The sequence below is a fragment of the Mus caroli genome, unplaced genomic scaffold, assembly GCF_978045245.1.
Source record: "Mus caroli unplaced genomic scaffold, Mus_caroli_1 scaffold_20, whole genome shotgun sequence".
Taxonomy (NCBI): domain Eukaryota; kingdom Metazoa; phylum Chordata; class Mammalia; order Rodentia; family Muridae; genus Mus; species Mus caroli.
This window is the reverse complement of record NW_028227275.1, coordinates 28912054-28931926: the sequence shown is the minus strand read 5'-3', so window position 1 is coordinate 28931926 and position 19873 is coordinate 28912054. Positions and strand designations below refer to the sequence as shown.

The following is a 19873-nucleotide window of genomic DNA, read 5'->3' as shown; positions in this document are numbered from 1 at the left end:
GAGTGCAATTAAGCAAGACCTCAGCCTTGGCCCCCACGTGCATGCACACACATACACACATGGGCATGCACCCTTATACCCCAAAGCACACGCCTATACATACACCACAGGCATGAAACAAAAAGTTTAGGAGCAAGGGGAAAACAGCCATTCATAGGAAGCTCACTGCAAACTGGATACTTCCTTCAGCACAACTGTTTTTGTTTGTTTTGTTCTGTTTTGTTTTAAAAGAAAAGTAGTGTGCCCTTTGCCCTTTCAAAGAAGCATACAAACTAATGGGAGCTCGTAGTGACTGAGATGTTCAGTTTTGTCACTGCAGGCCAAATTCAGACGTGATGGGGGCATTTAGCCAGGCAATGACTGGAGAGATTTCTGAGAAGCTAGATGAAGCTAGTTCAGAGCAGGACCCCATTAACTGAACATTTCGAGTGAATCTGTCTCCTCGTCCTGTGCTGTGCACTCTGGGTTTCCAGCATCCTAAAATAGAACGCTTCCCTGCCTGCTTGGTTTTAAATGCACTAGGAAGTCTGAGCAGATCAGACAGAGTCCTGCGTGGCTCCCAAGGGCAACCTCATAAACCAAAGTCGTTCAGACTTCCTGGCCAGCCAGAGCACTTGCGGCCTTCCTTGCAATTATGGACTTCCTACTGAATGATGCCTGTGGGTTTTAAAGAACAACACGGAACACAGCTGTCAAGCACTGCGCTGGTGCCTACCTTGGCCTTCTGATAGATGATCCGTCCTATAATGTGTGTGCTCTCAAACATGTCTTGTCCAGGTCCGCTGGCCATGCACATGCTAGGCTGGAGCAAAGTGAGACAATATGATTCTTAGTGCGGTAAGTGGCGGCTTTAAGAAATAGAGGATTACGTATGAACCCAAGCAAATACATGGGCTAAGCGGACTCTGGCATTTCTCTTCAGGCATTGTCTTAATTTACAGCTAACGCAAACATAATCATGCATGTATTCGGAGCTAGGAATCTTTTCAGATCCCATCTCTTCCACTAACTTCCTTTTAAGCTTAGGAAACAAAGTTTCAGCTTGGTTGAGAGATTTGCTGCACATTGCACAGAAACTAACTCTGAGCTGGGACTGGGAGCCAGGCCATATCCTCTATCACTACCTATTTGTTTGCTTATGCTTGCCTGGGACTCTTACTCTGATTGTCTTACACAGAAACCCGTTCAGATTACATTAGAACAACCAGACATCGTCCTGGGAAGAAAATTAGCAACTCTAGCTCTATATCCTATTTCTTAGATCAGAGAGGCTCAAGATTGGTCAACTACTTAAATCTGATAAATGTTACAAAGAATGTACAGAAGGAAGATACAGGTGAATAAATGTTATCATTGCGGAGGGGAGACTTAAACATAATAAAGAGCAAGTTTAGTAAATTTGACACCCTGATATTTTAAACACCTATATAGGAGAGACAATATAAATAAGGTAGATATAAAATTTCATAGGCTGAGGAAACTCTGCAATGTTTATAACAAATATAACATATTAGGGACTTTAAGATTTTTTGGAGTGTCTGCTTTTCTTTTTTTTTTTTAAAGATTTATTTATTTATTATATGTAAGTACACTGTAGCTGTCTTCAGACACTCCAGAAGAGGGCACCAGATCTCGTTAAGGATGGTTGTGAGCCACCATGTGGTTGCTGGGATTTGAACTCTGGACCTTCGGAAGAGCAGTCGGGTGCTCTTACCCACTGAGCCATCTCACCAGCCCATCTGCTTTTCTTTATGTAAAGGAGATGAACGTATTCTACTCAGTTTTCACAGATCTGCCTTCGCCCCAACACTATCCATAACAGCTAACATCAATCACAGTGCCCGTCGGCAGATGCCTGCTATGCACACATACTACGTTACTCAGCTGTAAGAAGGGGGTAGGGTCCCTTTATTTGCAGCATTATGGATGGAGTCAGAGGTCTTCCGTTAAGTGAAATAACCCAGACACACAAAAGCAAACCTCACACATTCTCGCTTACTTGTAAAGGCTAGAAAGCTAATCTCATGAAAGAATGGGGTGGAATGGTAGTCACTAAAGACCAAGGAAGAGCAGAGAGGAACAAGGCAGAGAGAAATTAGATCAGAATACCAAAACAGTGCTAGGCTGGATTCATTCTGGTTTCTGTAGCAATGACAACAATGAATGCTATATTTAAACTAATGAATGAGGAAGGTGCAAAATTTCCAACATATATAAACATAGGCAGAAGTAGATACAACAAATTACTGTAATATAGACTGACCAAGTACTGTATCTAAATTTGAAAAATAAAAGCAAATGAACATCCTTATTAATACCCTTCTATTTATCCATGCTGAGTTGGAGTTTCTATTATTTGCAATAAAAAGCATCACAATGCATGGACCATGGACTACAGATTGAACAGGTGACTCATATTCTGACTCTGTCTCTGTCTCTCTGTCTGTCTGTCTGTTTCTCTCTGTGTGTGTGTGTGTGTGTGTTATGAACTCTCATTCAATATTAGGACAAGTTCAACTTCATCAATGAAATAGAAATTTAAACTAGAGCCAGCTTTTTGCATATTATGCCATCAAAGAGTCCAGAGTAATATACTTGGCTTAAATGAAGGTTGGGGCCATAGTTGCTCACACATGAGTGATGGTGATCAATGAAATGGAAATTTAAACTAGAGCCAGATTTTTGCATATTATCAAAGAGTCCAAGAATAGTATACTTGGCTTAAATGAAGGTTGGGACCATAGTTGCTCACACATGAGTGATCACCCATGTGTGAGCAACTGAGAGGGTAGACAGGCCCATTTGATAAACTACTGCATATATTCTATTGCAAGTGAGTATATTTAGCCATTTCATCATGAATTACAGAGTTAATAAGTACTTTTAAAATGTATTGCAAATAGATTTAATTTCAATACACAGAGGAAATGTACAAATGAAGAAAAAGGAAAATTTCTAGCTAAACATAATAACATGCATACAGTACAACTGTTAACCCCTGCTGCGCATCAGGTACAGTTGGAAAATAGAATCAGTGTAACAAAAGCGACCACAGGATGGGGGTGCTTCACTAACACTGCGAACCATGGAGCTAGCGCTCCTGCTGCTATGTGAAAGCTGAACCAGGCTCACATGAACTCTGGGAGAGTGGGTAAATAAATGAGAGGACATCCTCAATGGCTGACCTCCAAAACTGCCACAGAGATGTAGGTACAGAACAATTGCTACGGGAAATTATATGGAAAATTCAAGTCCTAGCATCCATAAATAAATCAAAATTGTTTTACGAAGGCATAGACAAACACAGGAAGAAGGGTGCGTGTAACAATCACTACGGACTAAGGAGGCAAGAGGTACCTGATGTCTTAGTTACTCTCCTAGTGCTGTGTAAAACACCACAACCAAGGCAACTTAGAAAAGAAAGACTTGAACTGGGTTTACAGTTTCTGTAAGAGTTCATGATGGTGGACTAAGGGCACAAAGGTAGGTGCCTGGAACAGCAGCTGAGAGCTCGCATCTTAATGTACAAGCAGGAGGCAGAGAAAGAGTCAGGAAACGGCATAAATCTTTTGAAAACTCAAAGTCTACCTCCAATGGCACACCTCCTCCAACAAAGCCACACCTCCTGATCCTTCCCACATAGTTCCACCAACTAAGGACCAAACATCCAAACATATGAGCCTATGAGGACACTCACATTAAACTATCACACTTAAGAACTTTCCATTTTTACTATTTTGTGCATTCATGTTATTTGATGTTTTAGAGAAAGACCAGGTTTGTTCTTTTTTTAAGAGGAAAGAAAAGGAAAAATCTCTAAAGAAAAATATTATAGGTATGCAATCTGTGAGAAATGTCATAGCAGACAGGTTTAGGTACAAACTCAGAAACTCAAATATTCCAAGGTAAAAATATTTTAAGCTGCCCAGGTTCAAGGAATTGCACACAACCTCTACATTTGACGTCATAATGGAAAACTGTGACAAGCCACTTAAGATTTAGAGCAGCTGCATGGGTGCTTCAGAAAAGAGCAGAGACTAGAGGCCGACAGGCCAGAGTGTACTTAGAAACAACACATTCGCATGCTATGGATGAATAACCAAGCAGGAGGTAAGTGTGTCCTCCCTCACTACCTACCCCACCGCTGGGACAGGTGCTCTTGTCGTTGTCACAAGACTCCCCTGTGTTGACACAATGCGGGCCAAGAATGTTGGGTGACACGTCTCCAAGATTTGATGAAGCAAAGCCTGCTACAAATGGTCCCTGCCAAAATAAATCCATATTTTATTTTTTTTAAATAACGACTTCTATTAGAAGCACAAACATTCTATGCATTCATAACGCTCTATATGAACACATGTGTGTGGATGGGTGCAGAGATCCAACACAGGCATCATTCCTTCAGAAGCCATCCTCCTCGTTCAGTTTTGGTTGGTTGGTTTTTGAGACGCAATCTCTCACAAACACATCATTTGTGGTTAGGCCATGGTAACCAGCCAGTGAACTCCAGGGATCCACCTGCCATTGGCTCTCCAATACTGAGATTATAAGCATGCCCTAAGTTTGGCTTAGATGCTGGGGATTCAACTCAGGTACAAGAAGCATTTTACTAACTGAACTATCTCCAATCCCTCAGGCAAAATCATATACAGACAATAAGAGGATATATAATATTCTGAGAAAATTTTTTATTTCTGAAAAGGCTCATGTTGCCATCAATATTCTTATTATTACTGAAAGTAATCTAATTATTGACAAAAGTTTTCAATGGATCCCTTCAAAAGCATACCTTTTCTCTAACACAATTTGATGTGAATACAGAGTACATTAAGTTATAAAATGTGGAGCCATCCATCTAGTGTCCGAATGCTTTACCTGAAGCCCAGAGACATACTTGCCCTTGGAATTCACTACCCTGGCTGGCCCACTATGAGCAACTCTTTTCTTAAACCAGATTAGAGACAGACCAGGTATCCACGTGGGCCCATCTTGTTTCCCAATAAACATCTCCAATTTTCTTAGAGAAAGACATAGATCAATGGTCTTTTTAATGTATAAATGAGAACCTTTTTGCCCAAATTTCATAATGGAACATACTTGAGATCCTGGAAGTTGGGAGGCTAAAGATGGAGGATTATAAATTCAAGGTCAGCCTAGACAACGTAGCAAAACCTTCTCAAAAATAGAATAGAAAGAGGTAGGAGGGGCTATGAAAAAGGAAGAAATGAATGGAGGGAAGAAAGGACTCAGGAAAGTGGGAAGACAAGAAAAAACAGGCTAAAATTAAATGCAAGCTAACGGGGGGGGGGGGGGGGCGGGGAGACAGGGAGAGAGAGATAGTTTTGTATAGAAGGGTTTTGTCTAAAAGAGCAGAATTATTTAATGAGGCTACTGTCTATATAACGTAATCTTCATTCTGCACTAAGACCTTGGATTCTCATTATCTTTATTTCTCTGCATCTGATGCTCGCAACCAGTGGCCAAGCAGAACAGCATCTTGTCACTCGTCTATCTGTAGTCACTAGTTGCCCATAGTTTAGGAGGTTCCTGTAGTAGGACAGTTGGCTTCCTTTTTTTCTGATCTCATTACCAGGTTAGTTTCAGGGTCACAGATGGCATGGATTAGGGTTGCTGCTGGCTTAGACTTTTTTTTTTTAATATATGTGGGTGTTTTTTCTACATGTCCATGTCTGGTACCTGTAGAGGCCAGAAGAGAACATTGGATTCCCTGGGACTGGAGTTATAACAACTATAAAATGAAATCTGGATTCTGTGAATTGAGTCTGGGTCCTCTGGAAGAACAACCAGTGTTCTTAACTGCTGGGTCATATTTCCAGCCGTTTATGTTTGATTGGAAAAATACCAGATCAAGATCCTTGGAAAGAATGTTCCATTGGGAAATCCTGAATCAAGAAAAAGGTCCCATGGTCTGTCTCCATTCATGCTTTTACACCACTAAGAAGGTGCATATTACTTTTATAGCACTAACAAAGTTAATGTCAGTGCAGTGTATCACATTACCAGCTTGATCAAAGACTATCCCATGCTACAAAAATATAAAACAAGTCTTTCTTATGTAATTGGTTATAAATTTATGAAGCCTTCAATATAAGAAACATCTGCTGTGCAGAGCAAATTATACCTTTATTGTTGGAAACATTTCATTCCATACTGGGTATAAGTAAGTAGGTAGGTAGGTAGATGATAAATCAATGATAGATGCATAGATAGATAGATAGATAGATAGATAGATAGATAGATAGATAGATAGATAGATTAGATAGGGTAGGGGTGTGGGGGGTACACCCTGCACAAGAATTTCCCATAAAGGCCAGAAGGGGTCAGATCCCCTGGAACTGGAGTTGTAGGTGGTTGTGAGCCTCCTGGTGTACGTGCTAAGAACCAAGTCCTGTTCTCCAGAACTGGATTTACCCACTCTTACCCATTTCTCCCAACCAGTGAATTCTCTCCATGCAAGCACAGTCATGGGGCCCGTGAAAACACTTTATTCTTGAGATCTGAAAGGGCTGTTCCCTCCATTCGCTGCATCACAATGAAGATTTCAGCGATGTGCATTCTCACCTGTCCAGGCAGATAGCCTTTGTTCTTTTCTTGCTCAAAAAGGTAAGCCGCATAGCCCATGTTGTCACTATTTACAAAGTGGTTGCTGTTGTTCATGCTCACGGGGTGGATGGCAAACCAGCTGTGAAAGAGAAGAAAGCTCCAAGTCAGCCAAGGGAGCCTGAAGAGTGGGCCAAAGGTGAAGCCTTCTCTCAAAGACTTAAGTCTTCTCCAGCAAATAAAAGTATTTTGTGAGGCTGATCCATTACCTACTGCACTAATGAGGCACATAAAAGTGCCTTAAATTCTAAGTAGATCAGATAAAATTGCAAATAATACACCCAGAAGTTCTGATCATTTCCTTTTAAAAAATGTAGAATTCTATTTTCATGAATATTGCATCCCCATTATTTCCATAAAAGCATTATACGAGTTCCAAGGGTGGTCGGGTACCAGATGATAATTCTGAATAATAGGATAGACATGGACATTGTCCTTCAAGGCAGACACAAGGGTAATATTATTCAAATCAACCCAATCTAATTCAGTAGATACTTACTGGGTATTAGCTGTCTGCCAAGCACAGAATAAATGGAGGTTTCTCTCTGAATCTCACAGAAGACAGCAATGTGAAAAAAAATGGCCTTAATATTGTATGACAAATGGTATACAGAAATGCACATAAAGGCTTTTCAGACCAGCAATGACTAGTAATTAATTTAAAGGGCAAACAGCAGAATAAGTACGTGAAGGCTTAAAAGAGGGTGTGATGCATAATTCAACCTGTCCTTGTGCATTGTAATACCTTGTTTAAATACAGAGCCATACAATTTACAAACTAATTACACATCTGTTACTTTATTTCACAGTGCTGGTAGGCTGTCTGCCTCCATCTGCATAGGTGACACAGAGAATCAAAATGGTGGTCCATATGTCACAGATAGTGTCCTACGACAGCTTGCCTGGAGGACTTACAAATTATAAATCAAACCTTCACATAAGTGAAAGAAGCTGTTGTGGTTTCAATGTAAAAATTTTCCCGCAGAGTCCTGTATTCAAAAACGTAGTTCCTAACTGACGGTGCCATTTTGGGGGGATTATGCAATTCATCAGATATGGGGCCTGGCTCTCAGACTATGGGTACTATAGATCTATAGGCACCTGGCTTGAAGCCCTTTACTCCTGCTCTGCTGTCACATGAAGCCACAGCTGTCCACTGCTGTCCATGCTTCAGGGACTTCCCTGCCACAGTGCTCTGTGAAACCTCAAACAAAGAAAGGAATGATGAAAGTTAGCTAATACAGGCATCTCCTGGAGGCAAGGCAATAAACCAGAAACCAAAAAGCTCAAGTAAAGAGAGATGTTGATACCTTAAGTCTCAAGTAATTTAGGCACTTTTAAACTCTTATGGATTCGATCCTATGCTGGAAAAAAATTAAACATTTTGCTTACATCAGTTTAAACAGCACAGAAAAGTAAACATTTATTTAAAGATTCAGGCTTCGAGATCGCTATTCTCATTGCCTGATAGTGGAGGTAGGTTGGAGATGAAACCTTAAAACCCAGTGCACTAGGCAGGCAGCACAAAGAAGTTACTCTGGTTGGTACAATGGGGCCTGGTGTGGATTACAAAGATCTGGGGGAGTCTGCAGGAGCTGAGAGGCTCCAGCTGACGACCCTGGGGTTGCTTTATGGAAGGCAAGCCGATGCAGCTAGCTCTTCCACCACAGAGAAACAAACCTATCAATCAATCGTGTGTGTGTGTGTGTGTGTGTGTGTGTGTGCACATGCACATGTGCATGTATCTGTAAAATAGCATTTCGTATGTAATGCATGTATATAATAATAGTTATATAGAATTGTCACATATTAAACTTATTAAGAAACAATATACATAGTCAAAATATAGTCTGCATACTGTCCTTGTATTCTTCTTTTTTTTAATTTATTTTTTTATTAGGTATTTTCCTCATTTACATTTTCAATGCTATCCCAAAAGTCCCCCATACCCACCCCCCCAATCCCCTACCCACCCACTCCTCAGACTCCCAAGTAATCCCAAGAAATTCTAAATACAGTAAGTTTCTAGATAAATTGTCAGTCTGTAAGTATAAGTCCATCTCCAAGATGTCTACTAACCACTACACAAAAGAATGGACATTGTAAACATTCTATGCCCATTCTCTAGAAGTTACTTGCAAGATTCTCAGTTTAAAAAAAAAAAAAAACTCTATTCTGGTCTCTCCCTTTGTCTCCTCACTATCCCTCCCCTCTCCCCCCTCCCCACCCCATTCTCCTCCTTTCCCTGATCCTTCCTCAGTTTTCATCTTCCTCTTCAAACACAAATCCAAATCAACCACTTCCCTAGTAGGCGAATTTTGTAGTTTTAATATTTTATTTATTGGATTTGAAAAAAGAGTTTCATGATGGTCACAGCAGGTGTATGGTTTGTCATCCAAAATAGTAACACGTAATCTATTTACAGTGACATGAGCCAGATTCAACCACATTACAACTGAAGAAAATACACATAACTCCAGTCCCTCTTAGTTCACTGAGTCAGGAACCTCAGTCAGTCCAGAAAAGACAAAAGGAAGGAATGGATTGGTAAGACATCTTGCAAGAGCCTCTGTGCTAGCTGTAGGCCTATCCAGACTAAATGTTCACAGACAAGGAAATGACATTGAAAAGTTGAGTTCATGAAGTTTCATGGGAACTCTTTGAACAATACAAAAAGCTATCCTGAGTTTATAATCAAAGTAAAGCTTCAATAAGACCACACCTGCTTAGCATGGGCCCTAAATCTGATGGCTGACATACTTAAACAAGAAGAGAAGAAAAAAAAAAAAACAGAACAAACAAACAACAAGAAGCAATGCCCAGAGCCCAAGTGAAACATGACGTGAGGATGAAGTGCAGCCTAGAGCGCTGTGTCCACAGGCGAGAAAGCCAAGGATTGACGGCCACCCGTAAAAGCTAAGAACAGCCTGGCACAGATTCTCCCTCAAAGGAAGGAACTAACCCCATCAATGCCTTGGTTTTGGATTTCTGATCTCCTGATGTATTAGAGAACAAGATGGAAGTCCCTCTCTCCATGATTAGCCTCCAAGAGAAAGTAATACACAGAGTATATATCATAGTGGCTAAGATACCAACTCCAGAGTGAGGCACAAGTGGCATTCACTAAACCAGAGCATTTAATGTCTGTAACAGAAATCATAAGTGCTTGAGATAATATCTCCCCCTGAGGGTACTATTACTGATAGTCTGGTAACGATGATCATGAAGAAAACGCAAAAATCCATGAGCACAGATATTTGTAGGACTGATCGTATTAATGCAATATTTGTAGGACTGATCGTATTAATGCAATGTTAAAATAAGCAGTGGCATTTTAACATACATGCCACCCATGTATGTTAAAATGATTACATGAGGAAACTCTGCCCTCTAGTGGCAGAGATTGGATGCTCATTAAATACCCATAAGCACATTCATTTCCCAAGCTAACTTGAAGGGTAGGGCATGTGAACCTTTTTTGACTAATGATAAGCTTGCAGAAGAACCAATCAATACTCACTAGATTTCCATGTGTTAAGCTACTGGAGTTTCATGCCCTGCCTGTTGTGGTATTTGACATGAATTATTTTAATGAAGACACCTGTGTCACCTCCCTTACAATTCTTACCTCACCCCACTGGAAAATCTGGGGGAAAGAAAAGATGGCTCAGTGAATGACACCGGAAGCATTATTTGAACCATAATTGGTCTCAAATGGAACCGAACTCTTTCTATAATACTCAGATAAGGGAAAGACAATGAGCTGTGGTCAAAGGAGGCATTCTGGGTTTACTGATAGACAGCATCTTCCCAGTAGTTTCAGATCCCTGCATCTGAAGAGAGACAGATACTCTTCACTAGCCCTTTTCTTCATCTTCAAAATTCCTGCCCAAGAAATGCCTTTACAGTGACGATATTAGGGAGATGCCTCACCGGTGGATTCTATCCTTATGGTATGACCAAGAAATCCGCAAAGGAAAACTAGGAAGCTATCAGCAATGGTGTTCTGTGGAAATTCAGCCCAACTAGGAAATGAAGAAAGCTGGAGGAAAACAACAGAGTTTTGACTTTGCTGAGTCTATTTCTTGGCAGGAATTGTGATGAATGATGTCACTGGCCTAGCAAGAATCAGGCTACACTCTGCTTCATCTGCAGCACTGGATAGTTAGAGCTTGAAAGTTACGTATCCCCTTGGAAGTCCAACTTCAAGTCTGCCCTCAGGTTCCAACTTCAAGGAAAAAGCTGAAGGAAACCTTTGGCAAATGCAGATTAGTTGAAGAATTGTTATCACAATGATTAGACACATAATTCCCACATAATGTGATGCCTACATTTGAATTACAAAATATAATGGAATGTATTCTCTTATGAACATTTTTATATATATATATATATATATATATATATGAATACTATGAAAAAATTTAACTGGTAATATAAAACACTAATATTAAAACATATCCATAAGTTATTGCTTAATAAAAATAAGTAAAACTTTATATATAATAAAATCCTACTTTATAAATTAACAAATTAGCAAAAGTTTAAATGACTATGCCACAAAATGTTCACAAAAGCTGTCTCTAATCCTCAAGATTAACAGATGATTTTTTATTTAAATTATTTCCTCTAGGGCTCACAATTTGAAAACTATGTGTGCCTGAAAGTCTTTTAAATAACAAGAAACTGTGGCCACCACTAGGACAATGTCACTGCTAAAAAATCATAGGACCAAAGCAAGAGAAATATGTCCTGGTTATTAAGGCGGGGCTGGCAAGGTCTTATGAGACAAGAGATACTGTTACCCTGAGTGGATCGCTGAGAACTACAATCTGCCATGTAAAGGCAGCTTTTAAATCTTCCCCAGTTCAAAAGAGTGCACGTGATGAGACAGGAGTAAAGCATTGTAGACAAGAAACAAATCACACACAATAGGAGGCACATGAAAGTCAGGCTACAGAATGATCACTTCCTGGGATGAGACTGACCGCCCCCGTGGGATACTGGAGTGCTCAAGTTTACAGCAAAGATGGACAACATTTAGAAGCAGCACCTCACGCAAAGGAACAAAGGAAGGTTGGAAAATCATTTCTGAAAACCCACATTGAGATGTCTGCCCTGCTGAATTAATTATAAAATAATTTAATAAAACTGCACAGACTTTGAGGCAAAAAAAAAATATATAAGATATGAAAAGGGTTGCCACAAGATTTAGTGAGCAGCAAACTCTGTTCAGCCATCGCAGTGTGAGAATGAGCAGTGTGTATATTTTTCATGGAATTTGAAAGTTTTAGTGCTTGCTGAGTGAAATCAGGTAAGCACCCACCCTTACCACGTGTCTTTTTGTTCACACTTATTTTTACAATTGTTTTTGTATGGGAAGATTAACTCTTACCACAGTGGGCTTATGGTAAGATAATTGTGTAATTTTTTAAAAAAAAATTTCTGCCTGCTTTTCTAAATTCTTCATGTTCTTTATGGTAAAAACATTTTATTTCCATACTGGAAAAAAAAAATGAAATTTGTGTGGAGGAAAACAAAACAAGCCCCCCACAGATTTCTTCTGGTTAGGAACTTTCCCAGAATTCAATGATTAGATAAGTTCAAGGTCTCTTGTCATCTGGTTTTTTATGGTTTTGATTTCTGAAGCTGGGACACATTCTGTTATCAGTCAAGGGTCATTACTCTGGCACCTGAAAGTCCTTATCAAGCACCCTCCCATTCCAAGAGGTAGCAGACCTAGCAGCAGGCACGCAGTCACCTTGACTTCACTGGAGAAGAGCAAAGCACAGAAGGAAGAACAGGGCAGAGAGCCAGTGCTGGCTTTCAGAGCTACTCAGAAAAGGGCAGGACAGGAAAGACCCACAAGGACAGAGATCAGAGCTTCCCAAAGCAGGGCTAGCACTGGTGGAGAAGATTAAGATGGGGTAACATGGGAGAAAAAAGTGAAGATGAGTTACCATGGTGATTGTTTGCAATAGTAGCACTGGGAAGTCTGAGCCAAGATCATACCTTTGAGGACTGGGCTACGCATGGGACCCTGTTTCAATACTTTAAAAATGGTTTCTTGAAAAGCTGCCACTGAAATTTTAGCATTTGCTATTTGAGTGATGTCAAGTGAACTGAGGGGAAAGTAGACAGGTTAGAAAAGATGGAGCTACTGAGAATAACCAGACACTATGACTTTGGTCAAGATTCACACAAGCATGTCTTATAATGATGTCATACATAAATGACATATACATATACATACACACACACATATATATGGGTGTGTGTGTGTATGTGTGTGTATGTATATATATATATATATATATATACACACACATACACACACACACACCAAGAAGATCTTATGTATACTGCACAGCTTCTATTTCAAGTCATGATTCAGAATGACCTAGAACATGCTCTCTGTGTATGGAGTAAGATCAGATCACCAGATCACATAGTGCTTTTGCTTGGTGGCATGGAGGTTGAGGGTGCACAAAAAGATAGAAATATTATAGACCTGGATCAGCCAGTGTAGTGAAGGCTGACAGTTACAGATGTGTGGCTTGTGGACCAATCTGCCTCGCATAACTTTGTTCTGTTGCTCAAGTTGACACTCTTCCTAGCTCTTCAACAGTCAGTCCCCACTTGTGACCTCAGATTAAGATACTTTAAGGATTTTCTATTCTCTAGGTCCAACCCAAAATTTCTCCTGGTTTTGTCACTATTTTGTTTTTGGTTTTTGTTTGTTTGTTTGTTTGTTTTGTTTTTAGTTTGGCTTTAGAAACAAAGTCTCAACATGTAGACCAGGTTGAATGAAACCTCTGGACTGCTTCCTGAGTGCTGGAAGGGAGGTAGGTGCCACCACCCAGGGCAAGGTAAAAATCATTACTTTGTATCTAATCTGTGAGTGTCTCATACAGCCTGCCCCTTTGTCCTCTGCTCTCTAGACACCCTGATATCCTATCAGTTGTTCAAATGGAACATCACGCCCTTCTCCATGCACACCAAATATTCCTCTCAGCCTCCATCTTTCCAGTTAATAGGCTTCAGCTTTTAGCTCCATTCATTTCCTAAAGGAAATATTTTCTGATCTTTCCTACAAATTCTTTTAAGATAGCCCTGTACCCATTCCTTTCTAAACATATAACCCACTTATACTTTAATTGTATAGTTTCTAGCATTTAACCCGATCATTTTATGTATATCTTATGCTAATTAGATGCCTTCTGCTACCATCGGTGGGTTACAGGTCCTATGAGAAAACCAGCTATGCCTATTTTGGCTCACCGCATGGGCAGCACAGGCCACAGTGTATAGGTTTCACAGGCACTGGTAAGAGAGTAAGAATCAGCACTGTGCAGAGAGAAGACAGGATGCCCACAATTTGGGGACTGGGTCTCTAAGAGTAACTCCAAGGGACTGATTCAAGGAATCCAAACACAAGCGTTAAATTCTAAGATATTTGGTTTCTATTTTTAAGGCCAAAGGATGAACCAACCGTTCCTTTCTCATTTATAGATATCTGGTACAAACTCACTGACTGAAGAAAGTAGGAAGGAAGGGAAGATGCGAGGATGATTTTGGCTATGACACAGGGCCAATCACTTCATCTCTGTTCCCCAGCTGAAAGCCATACTAGTCAATTTCCATTTTTTTTTTTTGATATTTCCAAACTCCTCCCACTTTGGGATTCTACATGATATCAGGGACTAGCACGTGGTGGCTAAGTTACTTAGCAGCCCCCAGATGTTTTTAATGTGTCTATGTATGTTTGTGTGTGCGTATGCCAGGTACAAGTGAATGCCTGCACAAGCCAGAAGAGAGAGAAGAGGATACCAGATTCCCCGTAGCTGGAGGTACATGCAGTACACAGAGTGATGGCCTACACGACATGGGTCCTGGGAACAGAGCTTAGAACCTCCGGACGAGCAGTGAGGGTTCTTGATGACAAATCCATCTCTCCAGTCTCATGGCTCAGACTTACTTCATGGATCATTTTCGATGTATTCAAAGAACAGATATCACTATGTGGCCAGAGGCAATCATTCTCCTTGACGATTGCGTCAAGGAGAACATGTTAGAAGTGCCCGGAAACAATGGTAAGTTACTGCAGGATGTCAGGCACGGCACATGGAGAAGCTCTGCTAATAATCTTAACAGCTAACCCTGAGACTCCCAGATCTGCCACTCAGTGATGTGCAAGCAGCACAGAACATCTTGGCCCCACAGCTGAGTGTTTTAATCACCTGATGCCATTGTCGAATGATTTGAAACTAGTACGAGGGAACTGTAAATGGTTTCAACCACTCAGCCTACTGCTAAATAGAAAGAGTAAGGGCAAGGCTCTTGCCCCACCAATTGTGGGTTACTCTGTAAAACTAATTAAAGATGTATGTTTTTGTGCTAATCCTCTCCCGATCATAGTAGCTCATACCAATGTGCTCTACAAACTAGAACTTGAAGCCTCCTTCCTTCCATACTTTATCCCAGACACATTTTAGCCTTTAAATAAGTTGGTACTATATTTCCCAATATCTTACAGTATTATTAAGACAGTTAATTAACTCATTCATCATTCATTAATAAACATAACAGTTCTGTTGATCATCTTATTTGTCTTATGGTTATTTTTTTAGCTTATCTTCCATTGAGTCTACTAAAGGACTCGCTTTGCTCCCTAGTATGCATGGGATAAGACAGACCCATAATTGATGCCTATAGTCACATAGCTGAGAGGATGAGAGCCCAGAGGGAACCCAAGACATTTGAATGTAGCACCAAGCATTCCCAGAAACTTTCTGAGGGCATTTTGCATCACTTTTAAGTCCAAAGATCAAGGTGTCTATACCAATGCTAGCCACCTATACAATTCCTAGATTAGTTCAATCACAGTGAGCAAAATGTCTTATGAAGACAAATGCCTTCTCTTTGAAGAAAACCAAATCTGTACCTTCTTTCATGATGTCCCTATCAGATAATTGTGTCAAAAATCTGTACTAAGATGCAGTGTTGTCTCTTCTCCATCCTTGGGTTGTTGGCTCAGCTTCTATACCTAGTAGGCATTGTTCTGCATTAAATACTATCCTTAAGAAACACATCAGAGAAATTTACATGCTACATCTTGATAAAGTGGCAAGCAATAACATTTACTGTCTTGCTAGCTGTGATAGCACTCAGCAGCCCTCGGTAGGGCTGAGGCAAGACAAGGGCTAATTCAAGGCCAACCTGGGGCTAAACAGCAAGTTCAAGCCAGCCTGAACTATATAATAAGATCCTGTCTCAAAACCTTAAAGGCTAGTGATGCAGCTTAGTGGCGAACTGGCCTAACATGCGTTAAGACTCTGGGTTCTGCCTCTAGTACCATGAAATCAAAGCAAAACAACTTTACTGGGTTCTTTAAATTATGTGTCAGATGTACATAGCCTGAGGTTACCTCTAAAATCCCTTACTTGAGCCCTCTTTATGCTAATTAATTTACATGTGAGCTGCTTAGCCCTTACAGGCTAAGAACCATGTCCAAGTTCTCGTGGTAGGATCCGGTTGTGTCTGATGCCAAGGCTGGACTTCTAACCACACAACAATTCTCAATACTTAATGTCATGTGTATAGTCTCTTTTTTTCTCTCCCTAGAATTATGAAAAGACACTAATCTAGGAGAAGGAAGGAAGGGAGTGAAGTAGAGAGAGTAAAAAAAGGAAAGGAATGGAATACCTGATAAGACCCAAGTCTTCTCCATTCAAATCCACCAGTTTCAAGACCAGCATTTCCTTGTCTGTGTTTGAAGAATACCTGTCAGAAAAATGAAGAAACTTGGTCAGCTTATCATAGAGACTGACCCTAATCTACTACAAACAATAGAAGCAGACACAAAAACTAACAAAACAGGGGTGGGTGAGATGCCTCAGAGGATAAAGGCACTACCCAGGCAAGCCCCATCTCTAGAACTCAGAACACACATAAAGTGAAAGGGGAGAGCCAGCTCCTAGAAGTTGTCCTCTGGCTTGCACACATGTGGTGTGGCATGAGTGCTCTCAAGCACACATGCACACATGCATGCAGGTGTGCTTGCGTGCACGTGCACACACACACTCAGACTAGATACATGTCGATGCCTCTTAGTGAACCCCGTAGTAAAGAGAAGCCCTCAATACAGCCAATACCTCACTCTTCAGGTTACAATTATGATCTATGATGGTGGCACTAGATCAACTAACTGAAGCTAAAATGCATTTTTAAATCATATGTATGTCACAATATAACATGGATGAGTCTCTTACAAATAGGTTTTGCATTTGAAATGTCCACTCATATCAGCTTTCAATGAAATCTCTTCAGAAGGACTTGGAGAGTGTTAACCACAGTTGGTCAAGACCTGAGGCTTCAGAATTCTTGTCTTTTCAAGGGAAATCAGATTCTAACTCCTACAACTAAGTAGCTTGGGAAAGTATAGAGATGTAAGCTGTCAACTGATAAGAGTTAGAGCTGTAAGCTCTAAGAACCCTGTTAACTTCCACAGTGTCCATGTATGTCTTCTCATCATTCACAAGCCTGGTCATTACTTTAAAAAACACAAAGCCCTCGGGCCCACTGGCTGTTCCATTTAGTTATGATTGTGTCATATCTGGCTCTCCCTCCCAGAATCTCTCTCATCCTCCCTTGCTCAACTCAGGTAGACATGATGATGCTTCCAAACAACAGATAATAAGCTAAAGTAACTTAAACCCTGCTCTTTCAATGGTATGCTTTGTATGATCATATCTCTACTCCAGAGACAGAGAAACTGAGATCCAACAAACTGAGATGAGAAATCCCAGAAAGCTACACAGTAGAAAATAAAAAAATCTCAGGAGCATCTACTGTCGTCCAAGTCTCCATGTGGCTTCCCACAGAAAACCCCGTGTACAGAGACGACGGTGAAAAGAATTGATTTCTATGTCTATATTCATTTCTGGTTTCTTCTTGCCTCAAATAAACATGTTAAGGTTGTTTTCTTCTTCTGGGATTCCACAACATCCAACAACTTACCAGCTCTGACCTTAGACTTTCATTGCTGTTGCATAAAGATATATAACTTTCTAGATGGATCCCGCTTACCTTGCTCTCTCTGACTGTGGATTCAGAAGGTAAGAGGAGGGGCTTCGGTTGATCTGCACGTTAGCAACATTTCCTTTGTTGATAAGGATTTTGCCTGGTTTAAGATTTGTGTGAGCTATATCAATGCTCTGAAGTTAAAAAAAAAAAAAAAGAAGAGTTGTAAGCTTATGTGTCTTTGGAGGGATGATGGCCAATTCAAACAGAGGAGGCCTCTGTCAACACCCATTGTTTCTAATGTGCCCTGACTATAGGACCACAGCTGGAGAATCACAGGACCATTCCGGAGGTAAACAGAAATGACCTTCATAATTAAAGTGCTGTTGGTAAGGATGCTTCTGTCTATTAACCACACCTGCAAGAGTTCCATGTCTTGGGCTCTGCGGATATCTGGGTCATGAACAATTTCACCTTTTAGGTGGCCCAAATGGGACACTTGATTCCTACCAGTGTGGGTTAAAATTTATTTTCATAAGTCATACAAGTAGCCAACCTCATCATCCTCTTTATTTTCAAACATTTAACTGAGAGCCATGGGGAAGGGGATATTTTTGTCACAGCTTAATACATGTTAACTTATACATTCTGAAACCAAGGTTTAAAAAAAAAAATTAAGCTATACTATACTCTTACTAAGGTATGTTATGTCTGCTTCCTAATCTACTGAGTTCTTTTATAATTGGTATTTCTTAAAGCCCAAGACCTTTATTTCATAAACCTTTAACACATTGCTAAACACAGTAGAAAATATGTTATAAAGAAAAGCCTGCCTTTGTCACCTGTGTACTAACCCAAGTCACAAAAATTACTATACTGTTTAACTTACAGAAAAGTCATGTTTTTGCAACTAACCATGGCAGGTGACAATCTGCTGCAGGTGCTCTAGCCTCAGGGAGAAAATAGAGGTTCACGACCTGGATGACAACGCCGTTACTTAGCACATGGCCTTCTCCTTGCCCCTACAGTACTTCCTTTCCCTCCCTAACCAAGCCCTGCCACCGCTGAGTCCCTGAGGTATTCTCTCTCCTTCTGAGGTAGGACATTGTAGCATCCTTCCACCTTCGCATCCACTATAATTTCCTAGTGATTGGTGTCTGAGCTGAAAAGAGACAGATGGGCTTCTGGTAACATTGGGAAAGAGGAAGAAAGGCGGGTGAAACGGAAAGATCCATGAGAACAGTAAACTGTAGCTGCTAGGATGCTCTTCACCTACCTTCACGATCCCAGAGACTATGTACTGAAAGGTCCGGTTGCTGAATCCCTCGCTGGCAAGTATATAGAGTGTATATTGGAAAAACCCTGCTGGGCCAGAGTGTGTGTGAATGGCACTCAGGATAACATTGTCTCTTCGATACAGAGAGCCATATTTACTCTCTAGTCTCTTCAGGACCTTGAAGGAAAACAAAACATAGAACTAAGAAGAATCCTATAGCATCTCAGCAAGATGGGGGCTTCTGAAGAGCTCAAGCACTGGTCTGCCCTGCCCACTTCCCTTTCAGCTGGCCCTTCCCTCCAAGCTGCTCATCATAGTAACAAGTGTAATAATGATGACAGTGGATGCTATCATTCTGTAGGGCCTTGCTACATGCAAGTACAGCCATGGCTAGGTAGTTTATGTACTTTATGTTATTTTAAATATTCATAACCACAAAAGTTTGTTATTGCTAACCCCATTTTTTCAGCTGACAACACTAATACACAAGAGTTGATTTTTTTTCCACAAATCTAAAAGGCAGTGAGGCCAAATTTCAGGCCCAAGTTTCTCTAACCAGAACTCTTATGTATTCCTCTTTTGAAATCTACTATTTCTTACTGATAGAAATATAGTAGGTCTGGCCCTCCAAGGTGTCTTATTACAATGAAAGAGAAAGACAAACATAATTATACCACCTAGCGATGAATTCTACGCAGGAAAACACGGCAGGGTAAGGAAAATGGTGATGGATGGTAGTGAAAAGAGGTCTTCTGGAAGAGGGGCTCTGTTTGGCAGATGTCTACATGAAAATGGAGAAGCTGCTTCTTTTGGTTATAGGAAAAACATCCCAGCCACAGTGAACAGACAGACTGCAAAGGTTTGCTTTGCAAGATCAAAACTCCTCTGTTCCCTGAGCTGGTCTATAAGAAACCACCTACTGTGTGTGAGGCCACCCCAAGAATCCGGTGGAGA

At 40.6% G+C, this 19873-nt stretch overlaps 1 protein-coding gene across 11 annotated transcripts in view; it reads right to left on the bottom strand.

The window, feature by feature from the left end:
* Positions 1–19873, bottom strand: part of Asah2 (N-acylsphingosine amidohydrolase 2) — a 116457-nt gene that overhangs the window by 38752 nt on the left and 57832 nt on the right. For all 11 annotated transcript variants that reach the window (XM_029472846.2, XM_085833999.1, XM_085834000.1 and 8 more), the window contains 6 exons: positions 18920–19096; positions 17710–17837; positions 16327–16404; positions 6583–6703; positions 4138–4263; positions 716–802 (listed from right to left, as the gene is read on the bottom strand). In XM_029472846.2, the coding sequence (XP_029328706.1) occupies positions 716–802; positions 4138–4263; positions 6583–6703; positions 16327–16404; positions 17710–17837; positions 18920–19096 (717 nt within the window). The remainder of the gene's footprint in view (positions 1–715; positions 803–4137; positions 4264–6582; positions 6704–16326; positions 16405–17709; positions 17838–18919; positions 19097–19873) is intronic.